Source organism: Halichondria panicea, chromosome 11 (assembly GCF_963675165.1).
Source record: "Halichondria panicea chromosome 11, odHalPani1.1, whole genome shotgun sequence".
Classification (NCBI taxonomy): Eukaryota; Metazoa; Porifera; class Demospongiae; order Suberitida; family Halichondriidae; genus Halichondria; species Halichondria panicea.
Genome location: NC_087387.1, coordinates 1,897,020 through 1,921,348, shown reverse-complemented (window position 1 = coordinate 1,921,348; position 24,329 = coordinate 1,897,020). Strand labels below are relative to the sequence as shown.

Sequence of the window (24,329 nt, the reverse complement as noted above, 5' to 3'; positions counted from 1 at the left end):
TTAATTATGCACTCTAAATTACAAACGAGTTATCAAATTCCCCACAACTAATAGAGTTAAGTTTGTGGAATCCATAACTACCGGCTATACATTCCAGCTCACTACACCAGTTGCTCATTCAGTTTCAAGCCCAGCAACCTCCATGCTGAACTAGCTAGCTGTTCCTTCTGTCTGCTTACATTGAGCAAATTTGCTTAGCACAGTTGAGTGAGGCCACTTTGCAGCCAAGTTATACCCAGCTGTTCTCTCCCATACTATACCAGCTCGTGTATAATAGTTAGCTAACAGCTAGTGATCATACCATTTATTTGCGGTGTGTGATGGCGAGAGTAGCTGCAGATGATGCAGGGCCGTCTGCATTCGACGTCCAGCTGAGCATCAGCACGGGGAGGACCTCACCTGACTGTGAATCAGTCACCATTAAGGTATGTTATATTTTGGTGCTTATATCATTGCAGACACAATTGTTGTTGCTGCGTACGTGGCGTGTTTATGTGCACTGCATGCACTCTTCTATACAGCTTATTGATTAATATTGCCTTGTGCTCAAATCTTCCAACACTAGAATTGTTGATGGATATAGTTCAATTTTAAAAAAATTATTGTGTCTTCATCGCTATAGTGCATGCATGGGTCGGTGCAATTCACTGCTTTTGTTAAATGATACTTGAATTGTGTCGTACGACAATAATAATTATGGGACAGTGCATGCGTTCATTATATGCATGAACGTGTTTAAATGTGCAAGAAGTGCGTATGCATTTATGTTTCATATAACAGTGTGTAAAATAATGGACACATTAAAAGACTGCGTGTATTCACAAGTTTATTGCTGTATTGCGAATAGGCTTTGTTAGATTATGTTAGCATAATTTTGACCGTAGTGCATAATTAATGGGCACCTTTATAGTATATTAATAGGAATGCTTTGGAAATACAAGTCAGCACCGAGTCAGTATAAACATCTGTAGGAATTACATGTATGCATGGGTAATTTCATGGATATCTCCTTGACGCCTTGATCGTTCCCAGGCCGATTTTTATTTAATAGAACGAACTTAAAAAATAGTAGTTGGCGACCTAGCAGAGACAACTAGAGGCTGGGAACGACACTATATAATCATTATTAACAGAATCATGATGTGGGAATTATAAGGTTTGTGATGTTACTTGTTTAACATCAATGATGTGGTCTATGTTGTTATGTTGTACAATTCACATCGTTGACTGCATGCATGTGTGCGTGTGTATATAGCGTAATGATTATACGAACTCTCATTGTGCAGGTGAATGCTGGCTCCACCATTAAGATGGTGTTTATGAACGGAGCTTATATCCTGAGAGACAAACATGGAAGGGATATGGACACACTCCTCAAGGGTGAGATACTCATGCCCTAATTTTAATACTGTTTGGCCTGTATTCAATGCTTTGTATACTGGTGTGGGGATCGGTGATTGCTGTTTATCTCATTGACCTTTTGACACGTCGACTGTCTGGTTGACGTTGTGTTTGTCTGGTATGTTTATTGTTGTTTGTTATTGGCATGCTTATTGTTGCGTATACTTCAAATATTACGTCTTGTAGCCAAGTTCCGCTTCCAGTGTTCACACTGTACTCTATAATATCATGCAGTGTACTACTTGCAGTCAGAGTGTAGCTGTGACAGTTCCTGAAACTAAGACTTGCTTGAAGTGTATATAGTACTAGTATAGTCATTTTTACAATGAGTTTATGACGTATATATAATAGTGCGTAAGCCATAGTAGATGTAGTGCATTCTACAAAAATAATGATATTGTATAGCTAAGACAGCACAAGCTAATTCTCTGAGGACAATGCATCGAATGGTGTTTGATACCACCAGCATGAGTGATGTGTCCCCTTGTGCAGCCCAACATTCAGTGCTACTCACTGGCACTTGCTCCATCTTCACAGGAGATATGGGTATGCCCCTTAAGGCTCTTATTGCATACAGTATGACCCCTAAATGAGATCCGGACGCCTATTAAAATGAGAATACTCAAGCAATTCAAAAAAAAACTCACTGAAGCCCCCCAAAATCAATAATATTATTAAGACTTCTCGGTAAACAGGCCAAAGGTGTTGGTGTTTAGAGGTTTTCCACTTGCAGGAGTGCCATTGAACCAGCAGTCTGTGCATGGCCCTGTAGCTGTTTCTTAATGCTGTGTGTATAATTATATACCGTACCTACTGCAGTCCTCAGTGCACGTGTAGTATAGCTACATTATTTTGACATGTGTGTTTGCTCCTCATAATCTCAGAATCCTCTGCATGTTAGCTTCAGCACAGTTGTGCAGGTATTTTGTTTGTTTTTGTTTGCTGTTTTGTGTTTGTGTGGTGAGATACATTTCTCTGTCGTTGGAATGGACATTGCAGTCTTCACTGTCATTGCATTGACTTCTCTGCAACTCAATATGACAACATGGTTGTCAGCTAATTATGTCTACTTGAGCGGCATCACTTGTGTTAAGCTTTAGTCTGCTTTATGTACAGAATGATTTCTCTTAATTTAATAATTGGGTGTCATAACAACACGAGATATTTGAATCTTTAGATCATCCTGTTTGCATTGTGATGCAACTGTTCCGTGATGCAGAAGCATATAAATTAATCATTATTGTAATTTCTTCATCTTTAGACTTTGACCTCTACCTTGTCCGTCCCGAAAGAGATGACATTGTTTTGAATCCCTCAAGAGAGATAGCTGACTATGGCATCAAGAGGAATGAACCAATGGTATGACATTAGTATCATGTCCTCCATTAAATGTTGCAGAGATCATCCATTGTTCCTAGCTATAGTTCCGTGTTACGAGCTAGCTGCTAATCCCTCACACCCTCACACACTACACACTCCACACCCACTCATCCACACAGGACCAGCTCCAGTTTCGTCACAAGACACTTCCCATCCCCATAGTGATCAACCTATGTGATGGAGAAGACAGAAAGATCGAGGTGAACTTTGGCTTCCCCCTAATGGACGTTGTTCCAACCATCTGCGACATGTTCGGTATGTTTGCTGTACGTACTAGCTAGACCATTTCTACAATAATTATAGCAGCATGCTAGCATGGCAATCTGCTGTGGTACGTATATATATATAGCATGAATGTGTAACATACGTACATGTATATACATGCATCAGCAGTATTAGAGGTGTTGTAGTATCAGCTGCTTTATATTTCCCGTGCCTTTCCCTCTTGTGCAGGAATAAAGGAACATGCTGAGCTCTCCTTGGCCAGACCTACCACCAATACAGACGTCAAATGTGAGTCAGCTGCTTCTCTGTGTCCACGGAGAATGTGCATGTGATTGCATATTTTTACTGTAACTAAGTATGAATTGTAATGTTCTTGTATCCATCAGATGAATGGCTCAGCTTGACCAGCTCTCTCAATGGACAAGATGTCCAGGATGGAGACAAACTCCTTCTTCGCAAGAAGTTCTTTATTCTCAACGATGACATTCACGAGGCTGTCAAAGGCAATGATGACCTCAGGGAGCTTATATATCAACAGGTGACTATGGTTACGATAGCTATGGTGTGTGATATTGAATTATGTTTTATTTTGTGCAGATTCGTACTCAGTATTTGACAGGCAAGTATGTCGGAGGTTGCCATGAAGATGACTCCTTATGCTCACTGGTACGTTGTTAGAGCACGTATGTTTTGTCAGTTATATACTATACACAATAATATTAATCACACTCAATAGATGTCAGCATTGCTCCATCATATCGAGCAGAGAAGTGAGAACATTAGGTAAGAATTACCCATGCACCAACTCTAGATCTCATTATTAGTAAAACCAGTAAAACCAGTAGGTTTTACATAGGATTGGCAGTGGGTTTGCCCGTGTTTAGCAATATTTCAATTATTTTGATACTTTGCAGTGATGATGAAGCTACTTGCAAAGTAATGCCTCAGGCCAGACAGAAAGACTCGAGTTTCTTCGCCCAGATTGTCACGGTAAGACTTTTTTTATAACTTGTCCCATCAGCTAATATACGTATTTGATTTCCCAGACATTTTATCGCGAGCGTGTTGAGAGTTTGGAACAGAGTGAGGCCAAGAACAAGTTGCTGCAGCTGCACAGTGTAAAGCAGACTGTCCTGGTCAACTACTACCCCATCAAGGTAACTAAGACTCACTACTAGAGTGCAAAGAACAGCACCACACACCAAAGCTCTCTTTATAGGATTAAGTATACAGACGTATACATGTACAGTGCGTATTAAGTAGCTGCGTACGTACCATACAACATTGGCTAGATTGCACTATAGTGTTACATTCCTTCTCTGCAATCCAAGGCTTGATCCTCTATAATTATTAGGCACAACATTGTACATTATGGCTACCAGCAACAACATGCAGTGTACACAAGTGTGATACCATACAACCTGCATTGTATACCTGTCACACCTTCATTCCTACACTTTATTCTCTATAGTCAGTAGTTATGCATGTATCAAATTCACTGGTCACATATACATATCACCCCTATGATCTCACTATTCACACTATTTTACGCATCTAACAGCTGTCTGAGGACTCTTCAGATCATGTGATCATTATCGACAGTGACTCAGTGTCGCTATGCCAAACTGACGACAACGGGAAACTCCAGGTAGGATAACGTATATATACCAGTCATATTGTGTGTTGATTGCATGAGTCTACCCTCAGGCTATTAGTGACAAGACCTGGCGCATCCGAGATCTGAGGGACACGGACATCTCCTCACAGAATGAAGACTTGTTCAAAGTGGTACGTCTCACAATATATGCATACGATTGAGTATCATGAAGCTATAACATGGTGTGTTATTAAGAAATTAGATCAACATTTAGTGGCAGGGCTAAATCTCACTGTCTTAACAACAAAAACTGAAGGGTGTACATATATAGACTCGCATTTGAAGTTTCGTGCTCGTAACTTAATTCAGTTGGAAGCATGCAATTCGAAAATAAGTCTATAATTCATAATGTATGTTTTTTATATTCCTAATTTTTATAGAATGTGCTCGGGTCCTGGCAGTCACTGTACAGTCCGTACAGGCAGTCCTTGTCCAGCCACCTCTTGGAGGCCGTGCATCTTACCAAGTTGAAAGGCTAGTAGTACCACATTAGTTAATGTCAATGCACTCTCTGGTCCTGTTTACAATGGAAATGTATTGTATTCGTTTGTGCAATATTACATGTACCGTATAGCGCGAAATTTTCGAGGCACTTATATTTCGTGGAATGGCCTCTAAAAGCATTTTGTTGCACAATATTCATGGAATAACTGCATGCTTACCAGAAAGCCACGCCTTGAATCTTTGCACGTTATAGCAGATAAGTTCTAACAATTTTGGCAACTTAATTTTCGTGTAAGATTGCTAACCCACGAAATCAGCGAAATTTTCGCACTATACGATATGTAATTTATGCTGCTTATTATTGTAACCTCCTCCTTATATAGGACTACGATTCAGGGTATCTGCAAGAGTGACATCTCCGGAAGTCAACGAGGTCTTCAAACGTAACTCCCACCTCTATCATGGTGATGTTACCGTCAAGCAGTTGCCAGTGGCAGCTATCGTAAATCCCATAACACTTGAGGCATATCAACCACCACCACCTGGCGAGAGCTCTGTTGACCCCCCGCCTGTTGACACGACAATGAACAAACGTAGCCTGTCGTTTGAGTGGCCTGCTAATAACGAGGAGGCAGAGGTACTGTCCTCTACAGTATGTTCACTTTACACAGTAGAGAATTACGATTGTATACTGTTAAATTAGCTCACAATTAAAGCTTACTGTAACAGTGTACTGAGTATTTTCAGAACTTCTTTCATAATTGGTCTGCTTTTGAGGTGCTTATACTTCATTCATTAAATGCTCAACATTTCTTTCAGACTCGGGAGGTACGAAATGATGAAGTGTTTCCTGTCTTGGACAGCCCATCAGCTGGTTCCGAGGGCTTGCAGTCAGCTGTGATCCATCCCGTGTCCACTGTTGACACGGAGATAGAGTTCAACGTGTCCCCCAAGGCCACACCTCTCAGAGAGGAGAAAAAGAAGGATCTGAGTCGGACTTCAGTGCATATTCCGGACTTTCTTGAGCTGGTCAGTGTATAAGATGTGTGTTGTGGAGGTGTGCCCCACAAGGGGGTGCGGCCTTGTAGTAATAGTTGAAAGCTATTATCTTGACTGTTGCATATCATCAGGACTTCTGATATTATAATAGTGCTACGTACGTACACGTATGTATTAGCCTCATTTTAACTTTACACATACATGTACATGCAGGATTATCGACAGATTCTTGAAGACTACAAGCTCTTTCACATTGTGGTGATGAAGCAAGACGTCAGGCCAGTACTGGTGAGTTGGTTATAATTAATGGCTGGTACAGATCTCTACGTTATATGTACCGTTCCGTGACTACGTATTTTAAAACACTCAATTAGCAAAACATTTGAGGCTGTCTTAATCGCTATCTATACTTCACTTATGACTACGACTGTGTACGTTACCCCTTCACCTACACACACACACACACACACAGCTCCACACTGGTAAGGCCATAGGGGAAGTGGTGAAAGACATCTGTGGCACATTCAGCATCAGTGATCCCAGCGACTACTATCTCTGGATACCCACAGGCATTCAGTCAATCATTGAGAAGTATGGAGGGAAGCCGGTGAGTTTGTCTAAAATGCAGGTTATAGGCACCTTTAATTTAAAACCTGGGTGCATGGTTAGCTATAGTTGCACAGCATTGTAATGTTTTACTCTTGTTGTCTATTTCGTGCAGAGAATTCTCGCTGGTCGATACAGACGAAGGAGTTCTCCAGTATTTGGAGATTTCAGTGAGTATACTATCACATTTATCCCAATAGCAATTACCCTGTATGTATGTTTTGTGTGCAGCTCCCAGGATGGAGAGCAATAAGAGCCTCAGGGAGCAATATGATTTCTCCATCAAACCATATGTTCTGCATCTACGGTAAGCACATGATCATGTGACATTCTGGTGATCGAGCACGTATATCACCCTCCCACTCAGGATGTACCAAAATGAGGACGAGGTCGACGCTCCAGACGAGAGCTCACTGGATTGCGGGGATGAATGGCCTGACTGTGAGCATCCTGACGTGGCCAGATACCGTCGTTTCTACCAGGTGGGTAGGGGTGCATGGGGTGTACATGTACATGCAGGTTGTGTGTTATGCTCAAGGTGCTCTACACTGTTAATACCGTGATACAGCTCTATAATTGTTTTAAAAGGAAATGTATGTACATAGTTCGTTTACAGAGATACGTACATCATTGTGTAATGCACTATAATTTATGTAAAAATCTCTCCCAATGCAGAGTTGGCTGGGGTTGGTTCAAGGAGCTTATCCAGTGGACAGGAAGGCTGCAATAAAGGTATGTTGTTCCCCTCCATATTGTGATGATGTCATATTGACCAACCTCCTCCATAGTTGAATGCACTGCTGACTCAGGTGTACTTTGGCGACCGAGAGAGAGCTCGTGTGTGGCCCCCACAAGACTATGAGTGAGCATGCAACCATCTCGTAGGATATATCTACTATGGCTATTAAGTATGGGGGCTATGGTTAATCAGTGAATCTTTAGCTATGTGTGTATCCCCTCCTCAGCCCGTAGCACACACCCACCACACACTGCATGGTTTGAAAAGCGGTTCCTCTTATTCAATCCATCTAACACTACACACACACACTTCACCCCCACAGTGCGAAAACATTTCTGCCTCAGAAGTTTCATGGGTCATTTGGTATCGTGGGAGAAGTGGAGCGTGCCCACAAAGAATTGAGTGGGGCCTCAACGCATGAGTGCATCAACGACCTCATTGATTCTTGTCAGAAGCTGATCACTCATCAAGGAGTGTTCTTTGACGTGACAGTAAGTGTACCGAGATGCCTATAATTATACCAATTATAGACATTTTGACTCCCATAAGTCTAGTACGTACGTATCATTAAGATTTTTCGAAGGATAAACATTATTCTTGAGATGATCGTAGATCTGGTTGTAAGAAACACTTTAAATGTTGCCAACAAACAAATTACCCTATTATAAATGGGTACTAATTTTAGCGAATTTGTAATTAACGCTAAATTAAGTCCGCGCTAATAATAAAACGCATTTATAAAATGTTTCTTTTTTTCTGTACTGTTGAGAGTATGCTAAGCAAGTTAGCCCTTTTTTCATCTGTATCTGACTCTAAACTTTCCATTCCTCATACTTTTATGTACATCTTTTGACAAATATTGTGCTAATGAATTTGCTACAAATCCACCAAAATTAGTACCCTGAAACGCTAATTACAGTAAAAAAGGTATCTCTTTGTTAGCAGTTGTAATTTGAGTGAGAATTATGTTGGCATCACTGTACAGGTCCCTGTTCGTCGTGAGATATTGGCGGTGATTCCCTGGAGGAAGATGGAACATCGCTGGTTTGGTATCAACCAGCACGGCATCTGCAGTGTTGAGCAAGACACTGGCAAGGTGACCACACACACTGCATTGATAGGCAATTTAACACGCCCTTGGGCATATTGTGTAAATTGCGTTTGTGTTATATTGAAGGTACGCGTAGTTGTTGTATCTACTGTAAATATCTTTAATCGTAGGCTACACATGCATGGTTACTTCAATTGCTCCACCAACCACAGGTGCTTTTCACTCATCGGTTCTCTGACATATACAAGTGGACCTCTACAGAGAACAGCTTTAAGCTGGTGAGCCAGTCAGCTGCTCTTTTTATTCTGCAGTATAAATTTCCGTAATTGGTTTTCTAGTAGATCTAGAGTTGGCATTCAACATTGGTTAGTACATGTACAGTATAGCGACAGCAAAGTAGTCGTTGCTCATACTGTCTGTCAGTGCCCCCTCCCCTCCCCTCACATGCAGAACTTCAAAGAGTGGGCAGAGGATTTCCATGGATACACGTACCAGACAAAAGAGATCCTCAACACACTGGAGCTCTACATCCAGATGACCATCCGAGGGAGAATTGATCAGGCCCCCTCTAAACCTCCCAGCATCAGCTCTGGGCCTGATACCGGGGTGAGTGGATCTATAGCTATTTCAGGCCACCTATTTCTCTGACTCTACTCATGCTATATGTTGCAGAGGCCCTGTGTATATATGGCCATGGAGTGTTATGATACTCTATATACTCTATTAAAAGCTTACAATTAAAGCTCTAAGCCTCTATGTCATCTCTAAAGGCTTGAAATATTAACCAATACACTTTTTATTTTTATGCACACTATAAATAACGCCACCCCAACCACACACACACACACACACACACACAGTACCCCCTTGGCACTCCACCCACAACCCCCGTGAGAAGTTCATTGAATGGCTTTGACCTGGACCAGCCGGAGCATAGTACTCCACCCACAACTCCCCTCATGATCAGGAGTTCACTGAATGGCTCTGACCTGGACCAACCGAATCATAGTTCCCTCAGTACCTCGCCCACAACCCCCGTTATGAGCCCACTGAATGATTCCATTCCAGACCAGCCGAAGCGGTCGTCCATCTCCACTCCTACAACGTATGACCTGTAACTCTCAAACAATTTTTTTAGACTCATTCAATAAATTTCATAAGAACAATCCAATTTATTTTCTATTCAATAATTACATACTGCTATTATAGTACATTATTAATAAGAACACAAAAGAGACAAAACTTCCAATTGCAAGCTAGAATGATACTTGTGTTCATGACACACTAATAGTTGCTCTACTAGTGACCATTCTAGGACTGTCCTCATCACTTATCTCAGCTTGATGGCTAGGGACGTCCCCACTGGGCTCGTCCTCCCCATTCCATTTATCACCATCTGGTTCCGAATCAGAACTGGAATCAGCAGCAAAGGATAGGTTGAATTCTTCCGAGGCTTGACCGGCTGTTTGTGTGTTCACTTGAAGTGTAGAGGCCGGAGCTTGGTGGGGGATGGTCTCTATGGGAGGCTGCTCTGTCAGTGGGAGCTCCTCTGTGTGTACATGTGGGTGGGTGGGTAAGAGTATCATAAAATTGATTTTATGAAGCTACATGCAGTGGTTATCATTATAATTAGCCTGTGTACACAGTAAGATTACTGTGGTTTCAGTTGTAACACAATACCTTATTAAACATTTGATTACAGTATACGGGAGTAATGACGTGTGTACACATTGCAGTGCCAACATTTTGTCACACAATACCCCCCCACATTCCATAACTTCACAGCCTCTCTTTTAGACAATATTCGTTGCATGTGTATAATGAAGTGACTGAAGTCTAACCACAATATTCACTAACCTATAGTGGTTGCTATAGAGACACTGTGCAGATCATGGTATCCCTGACAACCAAACATGCACTGTAGGAAGAGTACATACCTTGCTTGTCATGCTCAGTGACATCAGCTCTCTCCTCAACCGGAGGGGGTGGGGGTGAGACTGCCGGCACAACCATCCATTTGCCACTACGGAGGGGGGCGGGGCTCACTGGCTCTGTCTGCATGTATTATGTGTACATTAAACTATAAGTGCAAATCCTTTAGTATGGTGACTTGTAATAGTCATTCAATTCAAATCCTGGCTAATAAAAAACAGTATTTTCAGGGTTTCAGTCGGTAAGCACATGTACATACATGAAAAGAGTTCTAATAATTTCTCATTTGACACTACATACCTACTAAGTGGTGGACTCTGAAATGCGGTGCACTACAACACTACATGCCTAGGCCTTCAGCTCCCCGTGATGCACTACCGGTACACATGAAGGTTAGCTTACCAGTGCTTGTTGTGCTGCAACGCTTCTCCTCTGTCTGAGACACCTCCTCAAAGCCAGCAGTGCCACTGCACACACAGCTACAGCAGTAGCACCCTTCACTACAGACTAAAATCCTACAAAACAATATTTTGGTTGACCACACTTATACAGAACGAGATGTTTCTGGAGCTCACCACACTTAGGAGCCTAGCTATGGCATTTAATTAATACAGTGGAACCCCCAGAATGCAAGAGAGCAAGAAACTGACCCCATTTTCTTGTAGTCCAAAACAGAGGTAGGAGAAAGAGAGTGTTCCCATCATCATCAGCAGAAAGACGAGTGCTGGTCACCCCTGACGAGATGGGCTCCATGTCTAGTGGAGATGCTCCAATAGGACCTAGCAACGTCTCTATGCCAGTCATATCCATGGCAGCAGCTCAATGAATTACACTTTCTGCAAGCAGCCATATCACCCTCTATTAATAGACGCGGTTAAATTTGATTAAAAGACACACCTACTTTCCTCGAGTTCTGTATTACATGTAGCAGTGCTGTACCTCAAGTGAATAACCTCTGCAGTACGACACTCCTCAATAAATACATGATCAAATTGAAATAATGATTTGCAGCAACATAAATACATACATTAAGTTGGGCTATAGTTTCTTGCTTATAGTCTTGCCAGCAACGGCTAGTCTAATCTCGTCAGCTGTTAGAGTCTCGTGTTTGAGAAGTGCCTCTGCTAGTCTCCTGTGCTCTACGGAGTGTGTCTTTAGCAGCTGCACTGCTCTCTCATAGCTCTCCTGGGGAGGGAGGGGGGGTAAGTGTCGGAACTACAAATGTAAGCGGTGGGGGGAGGGGGGATAAGTGTTGGAGCTACAAATGTAAGCGGTGGGGGGGGGGGTAAGTGTTGGAGCTACAAATGTAAGCGGTGGGGGGGGGGGGGGGGTAAGTATTGGAGCTACAAATGTAAGCGGTGGGGGGGGGGAGGGGGGGGTAAGTGTTGGAGCTACAAATGTTGTAAGCGGTGACATGTAATTAGCACACAACAAATCTTAAAACTTAGAAAATGGCACCAATACAAACATACGTGTACCATGATTGTACACCCTCTACATGAAGAGCTACTGTATAGATTATAGGATAGGATCGACTATGAAACAGACGATTTGAACAAACAGGGAGTGGAGGTAACAAACCTTGAGTATCCTCTTGATTTCATCATCAATTACTTTCTGTGTGCCCGGGCTGGCATTGTCTCCATGAGTCACTGGCCCCACCTGTATGAAAAATAATTTTTAAGATCAGTGATCAATTTGTTACAGAATCAGAGAAGGTACGACACGAATACCTCGATTAGGCTTGATCACGTTCAAAATTAACGTTAAAGTCATTGTTGCATGTGACTAATTAACTCCTAATCGAGGTACTCGTGTCGGACCTCCTCTGTTACAGACATAATTATCATGACACACAATTTCACCATTTATATATCATGGACGTGGCAAATCATTATAGCCTATAAACATAAAATAGGGGACCTAACCTTGATAGTTTAACTGCATGCAAGTGATTATAAACAGAGAATTCAAGACATAATGGCATACTGTGACACATTCCACTAGAATGACCACGTACATGAAACTGCATAGCATAAACTGGTCAGTGGTGGTTGGTAATATACCCACCTCTAGACAACAAAACAACCACCGCCTGCCTAGTTTACAATACGTAGCACTCACTGCTTCTGTCATCCCGAACTTTGTGACCATCGCTCTGGCTATCTTGGTGGCACTCTCCAGATCACTACCGGCACCTCCGGTGATATTGTCGGCCCCAAACACCAATTCCTCCGCCACACGCCCCCCCATGGCCACGTCCATACGAGCCAGCAGCTGCTTCTTGCTCCACGAGAGCTCATCATTCTCTGGAAGTTGAACCACCTACAGTACAATGGAGTGCAACGTTAAATTACATGTGAAATGTACATACAGATCGTGGCACACACAGTGCAGAAGGAGCTAGACGATCATTATTAAGATTGTAGATTGTCCATACGATGGTGTCAACTATTATTTTGTATGTACAGGTAAATCAAAGGCCCACTATACAGTCTGTAGTCATATTCAAGCAATGTTAATTCAGTGTATGCACACACTACGAAAACATTTACACCTGAACAGTACATATCTCTAATACACTGCGCTACAAGTACATGTACACTATTCTCTCACCATGCCTAGGGCCTGCCCTCGAGGTACTATAGTGGCCTTGTGTATGGGTAGAGCCTCTGGGGTATAGAGAGCGACGATGGCATGTCCTCCCTCGTGGAAGGCCACTATCTTCCTGTTCTTCTCCTGTATCACAGCACTGCGTCGTTCGGCACCCATGATGATCTTGTCTCTACAGGGAGGACGGTCTTTAATTATGTGTTTTATACCGCAATATCTTTACTAAATTTATTATGCCTCGAGGCTACACGTATGATTTTTATTGTTATTGTACACACAGCAATAGCCTTACTTAGCAAACTCTAGGTCGACACTGGTGACTGCCTCTCCCCCGGCTGCTGACCCGTGGAGAGCTGCCTGGTTGATCAGGTTGGCCAGGTCAGCACCTGTGAACCCAGACGTGCCTCGGGCCACTGTCTCAAGATTTACCTCTGCATGGGGCATACATGTACGCAAGGTGACATACACTCTTAATACACGTATGTACACATACATTTGTACTGTAGTTGACCAGAAATGAAAAGTACAATACATGCAGGTCCAGACATGTACCAAGCTTGTAGCCATGCTTTACACACACATAATGAGCTTATACATGTAGGCCTCACCGTCACTAACAGTAACCTTCTTGGCGTGGACCTTAAGGATTTGGAACCGGGCCCTCACATCTGGCAGGGGAATGTTGATCTGGGAGTCAAACCGTCCAGGTCGAATGAGAGCCCTGAGGAGTGGGGGAGGAGGTACAGTTACCATTACGGGCAACAGAGCAAGTATCTGACTACTAGCTAATAACAGGATTGGAACTATCTAAGGACATATAATTATATGCATGCATGTAATGTACAACTAACTTTTGTATTGATGCATGTACAATAAGTAACCAGTATAAGTGGGGTGTACTGACTCGATGGCTTAGTGTAGTTTCTAGTGAGGGGTTAGTAGCTACCTGTGCATGTTGAATGCACACTCAAGGCAAGTGTGTCTTGTTTTTAGCTAGTACAGTGTATGTGATTTCAAGGCTTACTTGTCAAGAGACTCAGGAAAATTGGTGGCCCCGATGATGACCACGCCCTCCAACTCCTTGTAGCCGTCCATCTCCACTAGCAACTGGTTGAGGGTCATACGAGAATAAGGATGGACTGAGTTGGCCACTCTAGCTCCACCCACTGCGTCCAGTTCGTCAATGAACACCACACAAGGCTTATGAAGTCTCGCTTGCTCTGTGAAAAGTTGGGAATAAGAGATATCATATTCATGAAGAACGATTGTAGAGTTCAGTTGGGTACAAGTGCATCAATGTTCTTCTCATAGGCCACACAGCAATAAAGATACACGTTAGTAATGTACGTCTATGAATATTCACCCACCAAAGAGTTTTCTGACTCTTGATGCTCCCACTCCAACAAACATCTCATCGAATTCTGAGCCTGAGGCAAAAAAGAATGGGACCTTAGCTTCTCCAGCAATGGCCTTAGCCAGTAGCGTCTTTCCGGTCCCGGGAGGACCAATCAGGAGCAGGCCTGTGGGGTAGGGGTGGTGGTTACAGTACAATGTACATGTACATAGTCTTGTACATATACAAGAATTAACATGCCTGCTCATTGCCTACAAGATACTGAAGCAGTTACTTGTATGTATACACCGTACAAAAATTATAAGAATGCAAGATTGTTTTCGTGGGTACCTTAAGGAGGGGGAAACAGTTTGAATTTCATATTCAGTTTGATGTACAGTATAGTAGAGAAACAACACAGTCTGATTGGCTACCTGTTGGTAGCTTGGCTCCCAATCTCTGGAACTTTTCAGGGTTTCTGAGGAAATCGACGATCTCCTCCACCTCAGATTTGGCCTCATCCACACCCTGCACGTCATCAAAGGTGTACAGCTTTTCAGTGGGGTCTGGTTTAAAGTCCTTGGTCATCTGTTGGGCTATGCGTGGAGGGTGAGGGGCAATGGGTTCATTAAACACACACAGGTGATACTGTAACACATGAAAGTCAACGACCAGTAAGATTTACCCTAACATACATGTAGCCTACTCATACTTACATCCAGACTTGACGGAGGAAACCAAGGAGGAGGAGAAGAGTGAGACGATAATTCCCATACCAATGAGGAACCTTGCAAGATACCAGAGCTGTCGCAGGAACTCCCCCTTCCTTGGGAGTGGAATCACGTGCATCGGGTTCTCACGACTACCCACACTGGATTGGGAATTGATTGACTGATTGGCTTGATTGCCCATAAGAGAGGAGAATATGGACATTGGAGCTTTTCTGTCATTTCCAGACCTCTGAATCTAGATTGGGGGCATATTATGCTTAGTAACACCAACACTATGGACATTGAACATGCTCAGACGTGCTGAAGTTTCAGCTACTGTACATGTATTGTACATGTATAATCACCATACACAAAAGCCGATATTGTACAGTATACAGTATTAATGGTATATTAATACAGTGTACAAATGTACATACATGCAGGTATGACACACTGGCAGCCCAGATTAGTCACCTCGGCTAGCTCCACAGCTTGTAGGTAGATCTCTCTCACTGCAGTGTTGACTGCATAGCGTCCACTCTCAAACCTCCGGATCACATACTCTGGGTCTTGATGGAGAACAGCCTGTATATATACATTCATGTATATGTAAACAAACAGTGTACAGTTAATTCATGTACATCTACATGTACTAGGAAAGAAGAATAGAATTAGCCATAATTATATTTGAAGGGATTGTCCACTGCACCTCTGCCAAAAAATGTACAAAAACATCTACATGCATGTACATGTATATGTACGATAAACAGACCAACAATTCTAATAATTCTAACAGCAGGAGACCAACACAGTTACACCTGCAAAGAGACTACTGAACATGCAGTTACAAACCCACCTCCATATACTTGACCTGTGCCTGAGGGTCGTCGTACTCGTCATTAGCCCTCTCTTCTAATTGGGGGATTGAGCTGCGACCACCATAGCCCATCCTAAGCTCCACCCATTTTGATGGGAAGGTAGAGAATCTGCGTACTGGTTGCCATAGGTGATTGGATCGGAGGGGACCTACATACAAGGAGGAAGTTGCAATGGGAATTGAGCTAAGGTAGTTTCATTACCTGTACAGGTACAGTCATTCACATGATTGTTGTTATTTGCCTATTGTTTATGCATCGAAAAACGGTATGCGTTTTACAAAAACACGTACTGTACATGCATTTCATTTCATTTCAATTCAATACAGTGCAAGTGCAATAATAATGATGTGGCTTCACCTGTGTATTGCCTGATGATGCTTTGGACTGTGGGTGTGACCGGAGGGGATGTGGTTAGGACACCCTCCATCGCCCGTCGCCATTGAACAGAGTTTAACCCTCTGATACCTAGCTCAGACAACAATGCAGAGGAGAGCGGCTGTGTGTGTGTGTGTGTGTGGGGGGGGGGGTGGTGTCACAGTGAGTGTGTGTGTGTGTGTGCATGCATGCGGGCACGAATACGCGCGTGTGTGTGTGTGTGTCATCTTTAATAAGCTTGATCTAGTTAGCCCCACTGTTCTTAATACATGCACTTATGTGTACTTATCTTTTAATACATACATATACATTGTACATAATTATACTCATACTCACAGCTGAGTCGTCTGTCTCTGTTGCTGTAGCCACCACATGGTGATAGCGACGAAAGAAACTACCCAGGCGTCCAGCGGGGTTCAGGTGGGCACCATTTAGCACTGAAACAGCTTCCGATAACAGAACCCCCAGACCACTTATCTAAAGGGTTCATGATATGCATGCATGTGGTATATGGTGGGCATTTTATGGAATAACACTGTTTTCATGGATACACAGTAAACTTGCACTTACCCCAGTGGGATTACTTGAAACAGCAGAAAACATAGCAAGAAAAAGAACCTGCTACAGATGATATACAGGTAGGTACGTAGATAGTAAGTATAAAAGACTACCAGTATTTCTCAGTTGCGGCTTCTCAGTTTTATATTTTTATAGTGCTGACATTGCATAAAATATTATTGTACATAGGCGGAGTTGACCCTTTGACCCCAAGACTTCCAAGTTGTGTGTTTTTGGAAGCTGGTCGAAAATGAGTCGTACTCTGCGAAAAGCTGTGGAGGCGGCCAAACAGAGGAAGGAGACTGAGCTAAACCTGCCTGATGAAGGAGTGGCCAACCTTGAGGACGTCCCAGAGCTCTGTAAGCCTGTGTAATTAGACTACTCAGTATAATTATTGTACACTAGCACTGAGCTGTAAACTATGACATCCTTCAAGAAATGATGTTCTAGTAGACATTATGCGTTGTGACAAACTCAATTCATTCTGAGGTGAAATTGTGTCAGCCCACTACAGATATAGATGTCATTTTAAATGTACTATACATGTACGTACGTGTCACCCGTTTTATATACGTACATATACGTGTAGGTGTGAGTGTTTCTTTATCCATTTCCATGAACGTGCATTGAGCATTGTATTATTGGGTTGTAAGCTGGTGTGAAGTAGTTGGCATGTAATCTGTGCATTGTTTACAATGCAGTGGTCTTTACCTAATATGGCCATGGCATTCCACACACACACATACAGTCCAACTTGGAAACATTACTCGTCTAGTGCTCAGTAACAATCGCATTGACAAGCTCCCCCCAGAGATTGCTGAGCTGAGAAGCCTCGAATATCTCAACCTTTTCAACAACCATCTAGAGGTGAGCAAGAGTGTCTGTATATCCTCTACCCACACCATTCACACCCACTTAACTGAAACCCCCACCCAACCCTCACGTCCTCACACACACACACACACACACACACACACACACACACACACACACACACACACACACGACAGGAACTACCCAGTACCATAAGTGCTCTCCCTCGTCTCAGAGAACTAAACCTAGCGTAAGCTTACTATATATATATGTATGTGTCTGTGTGAATGCAAACAGAATTTTATTGAGGAATAATTAAATAATATGCATGCTAGCATAATATATATAATATATATTTATATGCATGCTAGCATGTGTGTACATGTATCTCCTTTTATTGTAATGGTCCAAGCACTTATTAATTATTACAATTCCACAGGGTCAACCGACTTTGTGAGTTGCCTCGTGGTTTTGGCTCCTTCCCTGCCCTGGAGATCCTGGACCTAACATACAACAATCTCACCAGCTCTTCCTTCTCTGCCAACTTTGCCTACCTTGGGGAGTGCCTCAGGGCCTTGTACATGGGCGACAACGACCTGACTGATTTCCCACCCAACATCGAGAAGTTTGTCTTCCTTCAGATTGTGAGTACTAGCTGCCATAAACTACCTACAATGTACACTCTAGAATGTACTCTACTACTCGTGCACGGTTTGCTTCAATATTCAGCTATTCAGTTCTTCATCAAGCTGCTAAAATGGCTCAAGTCTATGGCCCAAATTCTTTGAATTTGTGTACATTGAGCTTTGCTGTGGCTACAACAGTACTGTGTACATGTACTGCATAATAATTATCAAGTACATCAGCCATTGCTGTTCATTTTGTGCTCTCTCCTCACCTTGCCCAGTTGGTCCTGAGGGACAATGATATTCAGACTATTCCTAAGGATCTCCATAGGTGCACTCGACTGGTGACGCTCCACCTTCAGGTCAATCAGATCAATGTTCTCCCTCCAGAGATCAGTAAGTCACAACTCGACACGAGACAGTACATTATGTGAATGTATAGCAGTATAATCTGTGCACATCTAAATCCCATTATAACACCATAATTATGATGTACGTACTGTACGTGTAATGTGTATGCATGTACCAGTCTAATGAAGTCACCCTGTAACGTCTGCTACTATTTCGTATGGAACTGCCCTCGTACACTCGTTTTCATGCAGTATCTTTCATGGTGCATGCAAATTAGCTATAACTCTGTTGTGCCCACTTGTGCATGTACTTTTAGGGTTATAAAGTACTATTACTTATGCAAACATACACCCCCCCCCCTCCAGCTCGCCTGAACTTTACTGGAGAGGGGTGTTCTTTCTACATCCAAGACAACCCCCTAATCCACGCCATTGAGGATAAGCTGCAGGCTGCCAAGACCTCCTCCACCAAACTACTTTTTGACTATCTCAAGACTGAGGAGTACAAAGAGTGAGTCAACAGTTTGTACGTCCTTGTAGCTAGGCTTTCTAACTTTCACTGCATGTACATGTACCCAATATCCAGGCCACTGTCTTAATCTCCAAAGGCATAATAATTAACTTCTGGCATAAGATTGTTTGCTCATATTTCATCATTTTCGGAAGCACTATTTCAGTATTGGTTTGTAGCTGTAGCAATGTGTTCCTATGAAGGTATATATACTATTACTGTAGGATCTACACTCGTTTCTATGAGTCTGGTCACATGAGCAAGGCAAAGCGAGACAGGTCGGCTAAGAAGAGCAGAAAAGTTGTTCATCACAAACTGCCAGTGGACTCAAAGTAGTATCTATATAGCTCATACATGATACAACGAACTATTCATCATCATTCTCTGTTCTAGCGTCGTATGGATTTCTTTTAGATTAGTGAACTGAGAAGTATTTTGACTCCATTATAAATTTTATGTTATTCATTGGTCTCATAATGAGGGCGGTGTGAACTGAGACAAACAAGAAAAGTGGGCGTGGTGAGTAGTTTTGTTCTGGCACAGAATCAATGGAGGGTGAGGTAACTTCTACTGGCTCCTCTACGGCGGTGTTCATCAGCGAGCAGTGGTCAGTTCAACGTGGCAACCTGCTGGGGATATGCAGGATGTGTGTCAAGAGTTTGGTGGACAAGGCAGCCTTTGAACCCATCACAGACACATGCCCTCACCTACTCAACTTCTGCACCATAGTGGAACACCTATTCACACACAGAATAGAGCGTAAGTTGACCCTCAGTGATAAGCTGTAGTACATACTGTACCCTGCCCCAAAGAGTATATGATATTTTAGCTACAGCTCTGTACGTACAAGCACACTGTTCTACAAAGAGTATAAATTATACATCCGGCCCAGCCAACATAAGTATACCGCACCATAATTAATTATACACCACAGTTCGCAGAGGCCTGTTCAGTGGCGGAGAGCCCATTTCGTTCTGGCTAGTGTTGTGTCGGGTTGCTCCCCGAATCACTATCACGAGCATTCAGGACATGGAGGAGATACACTCGGAACTGGGGAAGGTGGGCAGAGATAACGATAATCTGTTTCTATTGAAGTGTAGCATCAAAATTGCTAACTGCAATGTCCTTAAGGCTGCAGGTGGTTGAGAAGCACTGTGTTTACGAACAGTTAATATTGATAGGAGAGAGGTGGTTCTCTGTTGATTTATTGTAGGATCTAAGCTAGTCACCTTAAAGTCAAACTTATTTACATACATGTAAAGACTGTTCACCTCATAAGTGATGTATAGGTGATCATTGTATATTCATTGTATCTTTCAATGAGCTGCGTATTATTGCTGTTTGTCTTAAAGATGAGAATGAGATTATAGAATGCTCTATTGTGTAGCAAATGTACTGAACACATTTCTACAGCACTCCCCAATAACAGTCTACGTAACTCTATGCAGGGGAGAGCGTGGATACGACTGGCTCTTGTACAGAAGAAGCTATCGTCGTTTGTTGCCTCCCTTCTTCCCAAGAGGGCCCAACTGGAGAGCTTCTACCTCCCTGGGGCGTTCCTGACCTCTGACCTCATGACAGAGCTCTCGGGTACACTAAAGTGTTTGGATGCCATTGACTTTAAGTGAGTATGCTAATTGCTACCTAACCTCCGGCCACAACTAACTGTGTTCGCTAATGGAGTATGGAAGTATCAGTTACATGTTACTTCTCTCTGTTAGGGTTAACTTATTGTAAGTTGTGTATATCAATTCTCTGAACTACAGTCTCTGTTTAAGAGGACAAGACTTCGATTTTGGCAGTCGGAAAGAGATCTGCTATACTCCCTATCTGAGATTCCGTCAAAGGTAATGGTCTATAGTGCAGTACTTATATAGTACAATGTAAATTAGTTCAACCTGCATGTACTACGTGTACATGTAGGTTTGAGTGTTCTGTATAGCATGCCATGTATTGCCGATTCTGTGGTCGACCTGTACCTTTTAATAGTGACATTAACTTGTCTTAGGCACACATGTAGCTTTGTTCTATATGTCTATGATGGTATCAGTGACAGCATTATATTTACTTGCAGTTCTTCAAGCATTGCTGATGACACTAGAGAAGCAAGGAAGCTGGGGTCAAAGGTCATCAGCGAGGAGGACGAGGATGTGGGGGAGGATGAGTCAGTGTCACAGCTGAGGGAGTCATTCATCGCTGAACGAGATCAGAAGGTAACAGTATACCTTCTTGTTGAGCTAGTCAGTCCAGAACTTGAACCAACAACGCTATTACTGCATGCACTTACAAATATGCATGTTATATACGTACCTTACTAGCTGTTGTAGTATTACATGTAAGAGCATTTTTCTATATCCAAAACAGTGAGCTTGAGACTGCCTATATGTTCACTTCTGATTGCCCCATTTTGGCTTTGTTCCTGTAATTATACTTTACATGTATAATTATAGCATCCATACATTTTTAGCTCAAAATCAGTGTGACACATGCACTATAGTGATTACTTAACCACCCTATATAGAACTACTTTGAGGAGCTGGTGTCAGTGAGGGACAAGCAGCTGTCTAGTGTTCGCTCCGAGTTGACCTCCCTCTCTCGGGAGAGTGAGAAACAGAAGAGAGAGTTGGAGGATGTTGTCCTGGAGCTCCAAAAACAAATGTGAGTGTGTTGAAGTTGTATGACTAGTGTTGGGGTAGGTAATGCGTGTACTGTGTAACAGCCCTGACATGGTTATAATATACTGTAGACTTAGGGTTTACTCCCACCTCCCCCTGTATCACATAGGGAACACTGTACAGAGCCTCCCCAACACACACACACACACACACACACACACACACACACACACACATTCATTTGATATCCTTCTGATTCACTATTAAATTTTTCCATGCACACAGCACCTCCCTGCAAACTGAGCTGAGGGCCTCTCACAGAGCAGTGAGCTCAGTGTCGACGTCAAATGGCCAATCCTCTGAAGAACAATCCGATCAATCACCACGAAAGAGGACCACATCGCTATTCTCCAGTTTTTTAGGCTTGGACAATTAATCTACATGTACGTATGGGTGCTTCATTTCTATTTCTACTGTTCGCATTTATTTGTATTGACCATCAACTCTTTATTTGTACGACCATAATAATTATTACTCATATATTATTTTTGAGCATGAAATCTCTTTAAAACACTGGCACAAAACACAACTTCACTTGAATACCGTATAGCGGGTATAATTATTTCGAGGGTATACATTTTTGCGGAAATGCCTTTAGAAAGGTTTTCACGGATTAAATTTTCGTGGAATAGCGCCTTTTTACTGCATGCATGCACTCCTGATGCAGGCAATATTAAATTCGCGGTTATAAATGTTTGCGGCTCATGCCTAATCCGCAAAAACCACGAACATTTATACCCTTGAAATATACCCGCTATATACGGTAGTGAAATCTTATAATTATGGTATGTAAAATAATAATACGTATAATGTATACACAAAGGGTTATAAATTTTTGATCCATATATCCATGTCATATAATTACAGAGCAGAAAAGTGAACGGGAAACCTGACAGACAATAATTATAATACTAAAAACATTGTCACATGATAGAGCAGAACTTGGAACGTTGCTCCTCTATAGCCAGCTGTCCTTGTAGCTCAATGACAGTGTCATCCAGTCGCCTCCTCATAGACTCACTCTGCTGTAGCAGCTGGCTATTCCCCGACAGCTGTTCCTCTAGCTCCATCCTCTGTGCACTTATCTCCTCATAGGCTGCTTCGTATTGGGTTAGGTCGCTCTGGAGCTGGTCGCACTGTACGTGTGTGTGTGTGTGTGTGTGTGTGTGTGTGGTGGGTGGGAATGAGGAGAGGTGTAGGTGTGTGTGCTGTATGAGTAGCAGTTGTGAGTGTATCAAAAGATAGCAGAGAGTACAGTATTTGAGTGAACTGCGTGTGTGTGTGTGTGTGGGGGTACAACAACGCTAAATTTGTAACTGTGTATTTGCATGTATTTATGATTCACCTGATCTTTAGTGTTTCCTAACTCATCCTCGGTACTTGCCTGCAGTGCAAAACATTACAAACACAACTGACAATTTATTAAGTCTCTCACCAGTCGTTGTTCAAGGTCATCCCTATGTTCCTCAGCAGTTTTCCTACCCTCAGTTTCATTGGCCAGCTTCTCCGTTAGCTCTTTGATCTGATCATCCCTCTCCCTCATCTCAGCTTGCTGAATCGCCTCTGAGATAAATAGCAGTATCATGAACTTGCTATAATATTATAACTTTAACGATAGGTTGAATGTAATGTCCCCATATTTTTCATAGCTGTGCAAACTACTATGCATCAACCCTTCCCCTCCATTATACTATACCACAAAGAGCGCACATGCACTCGATCTACTTACAACTACCAATATCATATTATAGTAAACATTATATACTCTTGCCCTACCATCCTTTAGTTTTTTGGCATTTATGTCGTCCAGTTTCTTATCCCACTCGAGTAAGTTACTCTGCATGCGTCTAATGGTCACAGACTTTGCCTCAGAGTTGGGGTCAGGGGGTTCAGGAGAGGGGGGTCGGTAGCGAGACGAGTTTCTTTTGAGCACAATTGGTCGTCGCTTGTTATCTGACTCCAGTGTGTTCTGATGAACAGTGGGTCTGGAGAACTGTAAGGAAATCAGTGAAAGGACACAGTACAGTACTATACTGAGAGTTTGAACTCACACAAATTTAGCTAAATTATACCTGACGTGTTGCTTTGTGCCCTGACGATGTTGATGATTGTGTTTGAAGGATCACTTTGTTTTGGCTCGTCTTCAGATTAGTTTGACTGTCGGCCTGTTGATCACTATCACCTGCAAATAATTTAGGGGGTAATTAATAAAAGCCAAATTGATTATAGCTAGTCAAGCTAGCTAGCTAGCTTTATAATAGTAGTGTTTTCGACTCTAACCAGTTCTTGGAGGAGCTTCTAATGTGAGATGATGCCTCAGGATTCCATCCAAAGCAGAGTGATCAGAAGGCTCAAGTGACACTGGCTGCTGAACATCGGTGGATGCCATGTCTGACGATGATTTGTACTGCTTTGTACTGCCAAGAAGAGTACTACTTGTCTTCAAACTTGGG

The 24,329-nt window shown here is 42.6% G+C and overlaps 6 protein-coding genes across 6 annotated transcripts; 3 read left to right on the top strand and 3 right to left on the bottom strand.

Moving 5' to 3' along the window:
• Positions 1-25: 25 nt before the first annotated feature.
• On the top strand, positions 26-9,744 carry LOC135344565 (uncharacterized). Its single transcript, XM_064541796.1, has 27 exons — positions 26-425; positions 1,287-1,380; positions 2,663-2,760; positions 2,901-3,036; positions 3,235-3,294; positions 3,393-3,544; positions 3,604-3,672; positions 3,743-3,789; positions 3,921-3,996; positions 4,053-4,163; positions 4,568-4,654; positions 4,714-4,794; positions 5,044-5,137; positions 5,491-5,744; positions 5,927-6,136; positions 6,320-6,394; positions 6,579-6,713; positions 6,828-6,882; positions 6,944-7,019; positions 7,080-7,194; positions 7,388-7,444; positions 7,501-7,574; positions 7,774-7,942; positions 8,437-8,547; positions 8,715-8,780; positions 8,953-9,108; positions 9,363-9,744. The coding sequence occupies exons 1-27, from the start codon at positions 321-323 to the stop codon at positions 9,618-9,620; spliced, it is 3,021 nt and encodes a 1,006-aa protein (XP_064397866.1). The 5' UTR covers positions 26-320; the 3' UTR covers positions 9,621-9,744.
• LOC135344636 (uncharacterized) lies at positions 9,651-11,289 on the bottom strand. The gene is made up of 4 exons (XM_064541897.1): positions 11,085-11,289; positions 10,837-10,949; positions 10,440-10,557; positions 9,651-10,051 (listed from the first exon to the last, which is right to left on the bottom strand). Exons 3-4 carry the CDS (start codon positions 10,513-10,515, stop codon positions 9,777-9,779), a joined length of 351 nt encoding a protein of 116 aa, XP_064397967.1. The 5' UTR covers positions 10,516-10,557; positions 10,837-10,949; positions 11,085-11,289; the 3' UTR covers positions 9,651-9,776.
• A 109-nt stretch (positions 11,290-11,398) lies between these two features.
• Positions 11,399-17,074, bottom strand: LOC135344579 (uncharacterized). Its single transcript, XM_064541811.1, has 15 exons — positions 16,914-17,074; positions 16,680-16,820; positions 16,326-16,464; positions 15,947-16,116; positions 15,565-15,675; positions 15,097-15,346; positions 14,815-14,976; positions 14,415-14,567; positions 14,072-14,267; positions 13,656-13,768; positions 13,340-13,478; positions 13,051-13,219; positions 12,559-12,759; positions 12,016-12,096; positions 11,399-11,619 (listed from the first exon to the last, which is right to left on the bottom strand). Exons 1-15 carry the CDS (start codon positions 16,944-16,946, stop codon positions 11,473-11,475), a joined length of 2,205 nt encoding a protein of 734 aa, XP_064397881.1. The 5' UTR covers positions 16,947-17,074; the 3' UTR covers positions 11,399-11,472.
• A 12-nt stretch (positions 17,075-17,086) lies between these two features.
• Positions 17,087-19,666, top strand: LOC135344627 (ras suppressor protein 1-like). Its single transcript, XM_064541887.1, has 7 exons — positions 17,087-17,260; positions 17,650-17,768; positions 17,912-17,964; positions 18,154-18,358; positions 18,622-18,736; positions 19,057-19,201; positions 19,426-19,666. Exons 1-7 carry the CDS (start codon positions 17,152-17,154, stop codon positions 19,535-19,537), a joined length of 858 nt encoding a protein of 285 aa, XP_064397957.1. The 5' UTR covers positions 17,087-17,151; the 3' UTR covers positions 19,538-19,666.
• Positions 19,667-19,698: 32 nt separating this feature from the next.
• LOC135344623 (RUN domain-containing protein 3A-like) lies at positions 19,699-22,356 on the top strand. The gene is made up of 7 exons (XM_064541881.1): positions 19,699-19,960; positions 20,136-20,260; positions 20,650-20,825; positions 20,968-21,048; positions 21,276-21,414; positions 21,723-21,859; positions 22,102-22,356. The coding sequence occupies exons 1-7, from the start codon at positions 19,750-19,752 to the stop codon at positions 22,250-22,252; spliced, it is 1,020 nt and encodes a 339-aa protein (XP_064397951.1). The 5' UTR covers positions 19,699-19,749; the 3' UTR covers positions 22,253-22,356.
• Positions 22,357-22,656: 300 nt separating this feature from the next.
• On the bottom strand, positions 22,657-24,291 carry LOC135344628 (uncharacterized). Its single transcript, XM_064541888.1, has 6 exons — positions 24,157-24,291; positions 23,949-24,058; positions 23,653-23,869; positions 23,312-23,439; positions 23,222-23,260; positions 22,657-23,012 (listed from the first exon to the last, which is right to left on the bottom strand). Exons 1-6 carry the CDS (start codon positions 24,263-24,265, stop codon positions 22,800-22,802), a joined length of 816 nt encoding a protein of 271 aa, XP_064397958.1. The 5' UTR covers positions 24,266-24,291; the 3' UTR covers positions 22,657-22,799.
• Between the last annotated feature and the right edge of the window lie 38 nt (positions 24,292-24,329).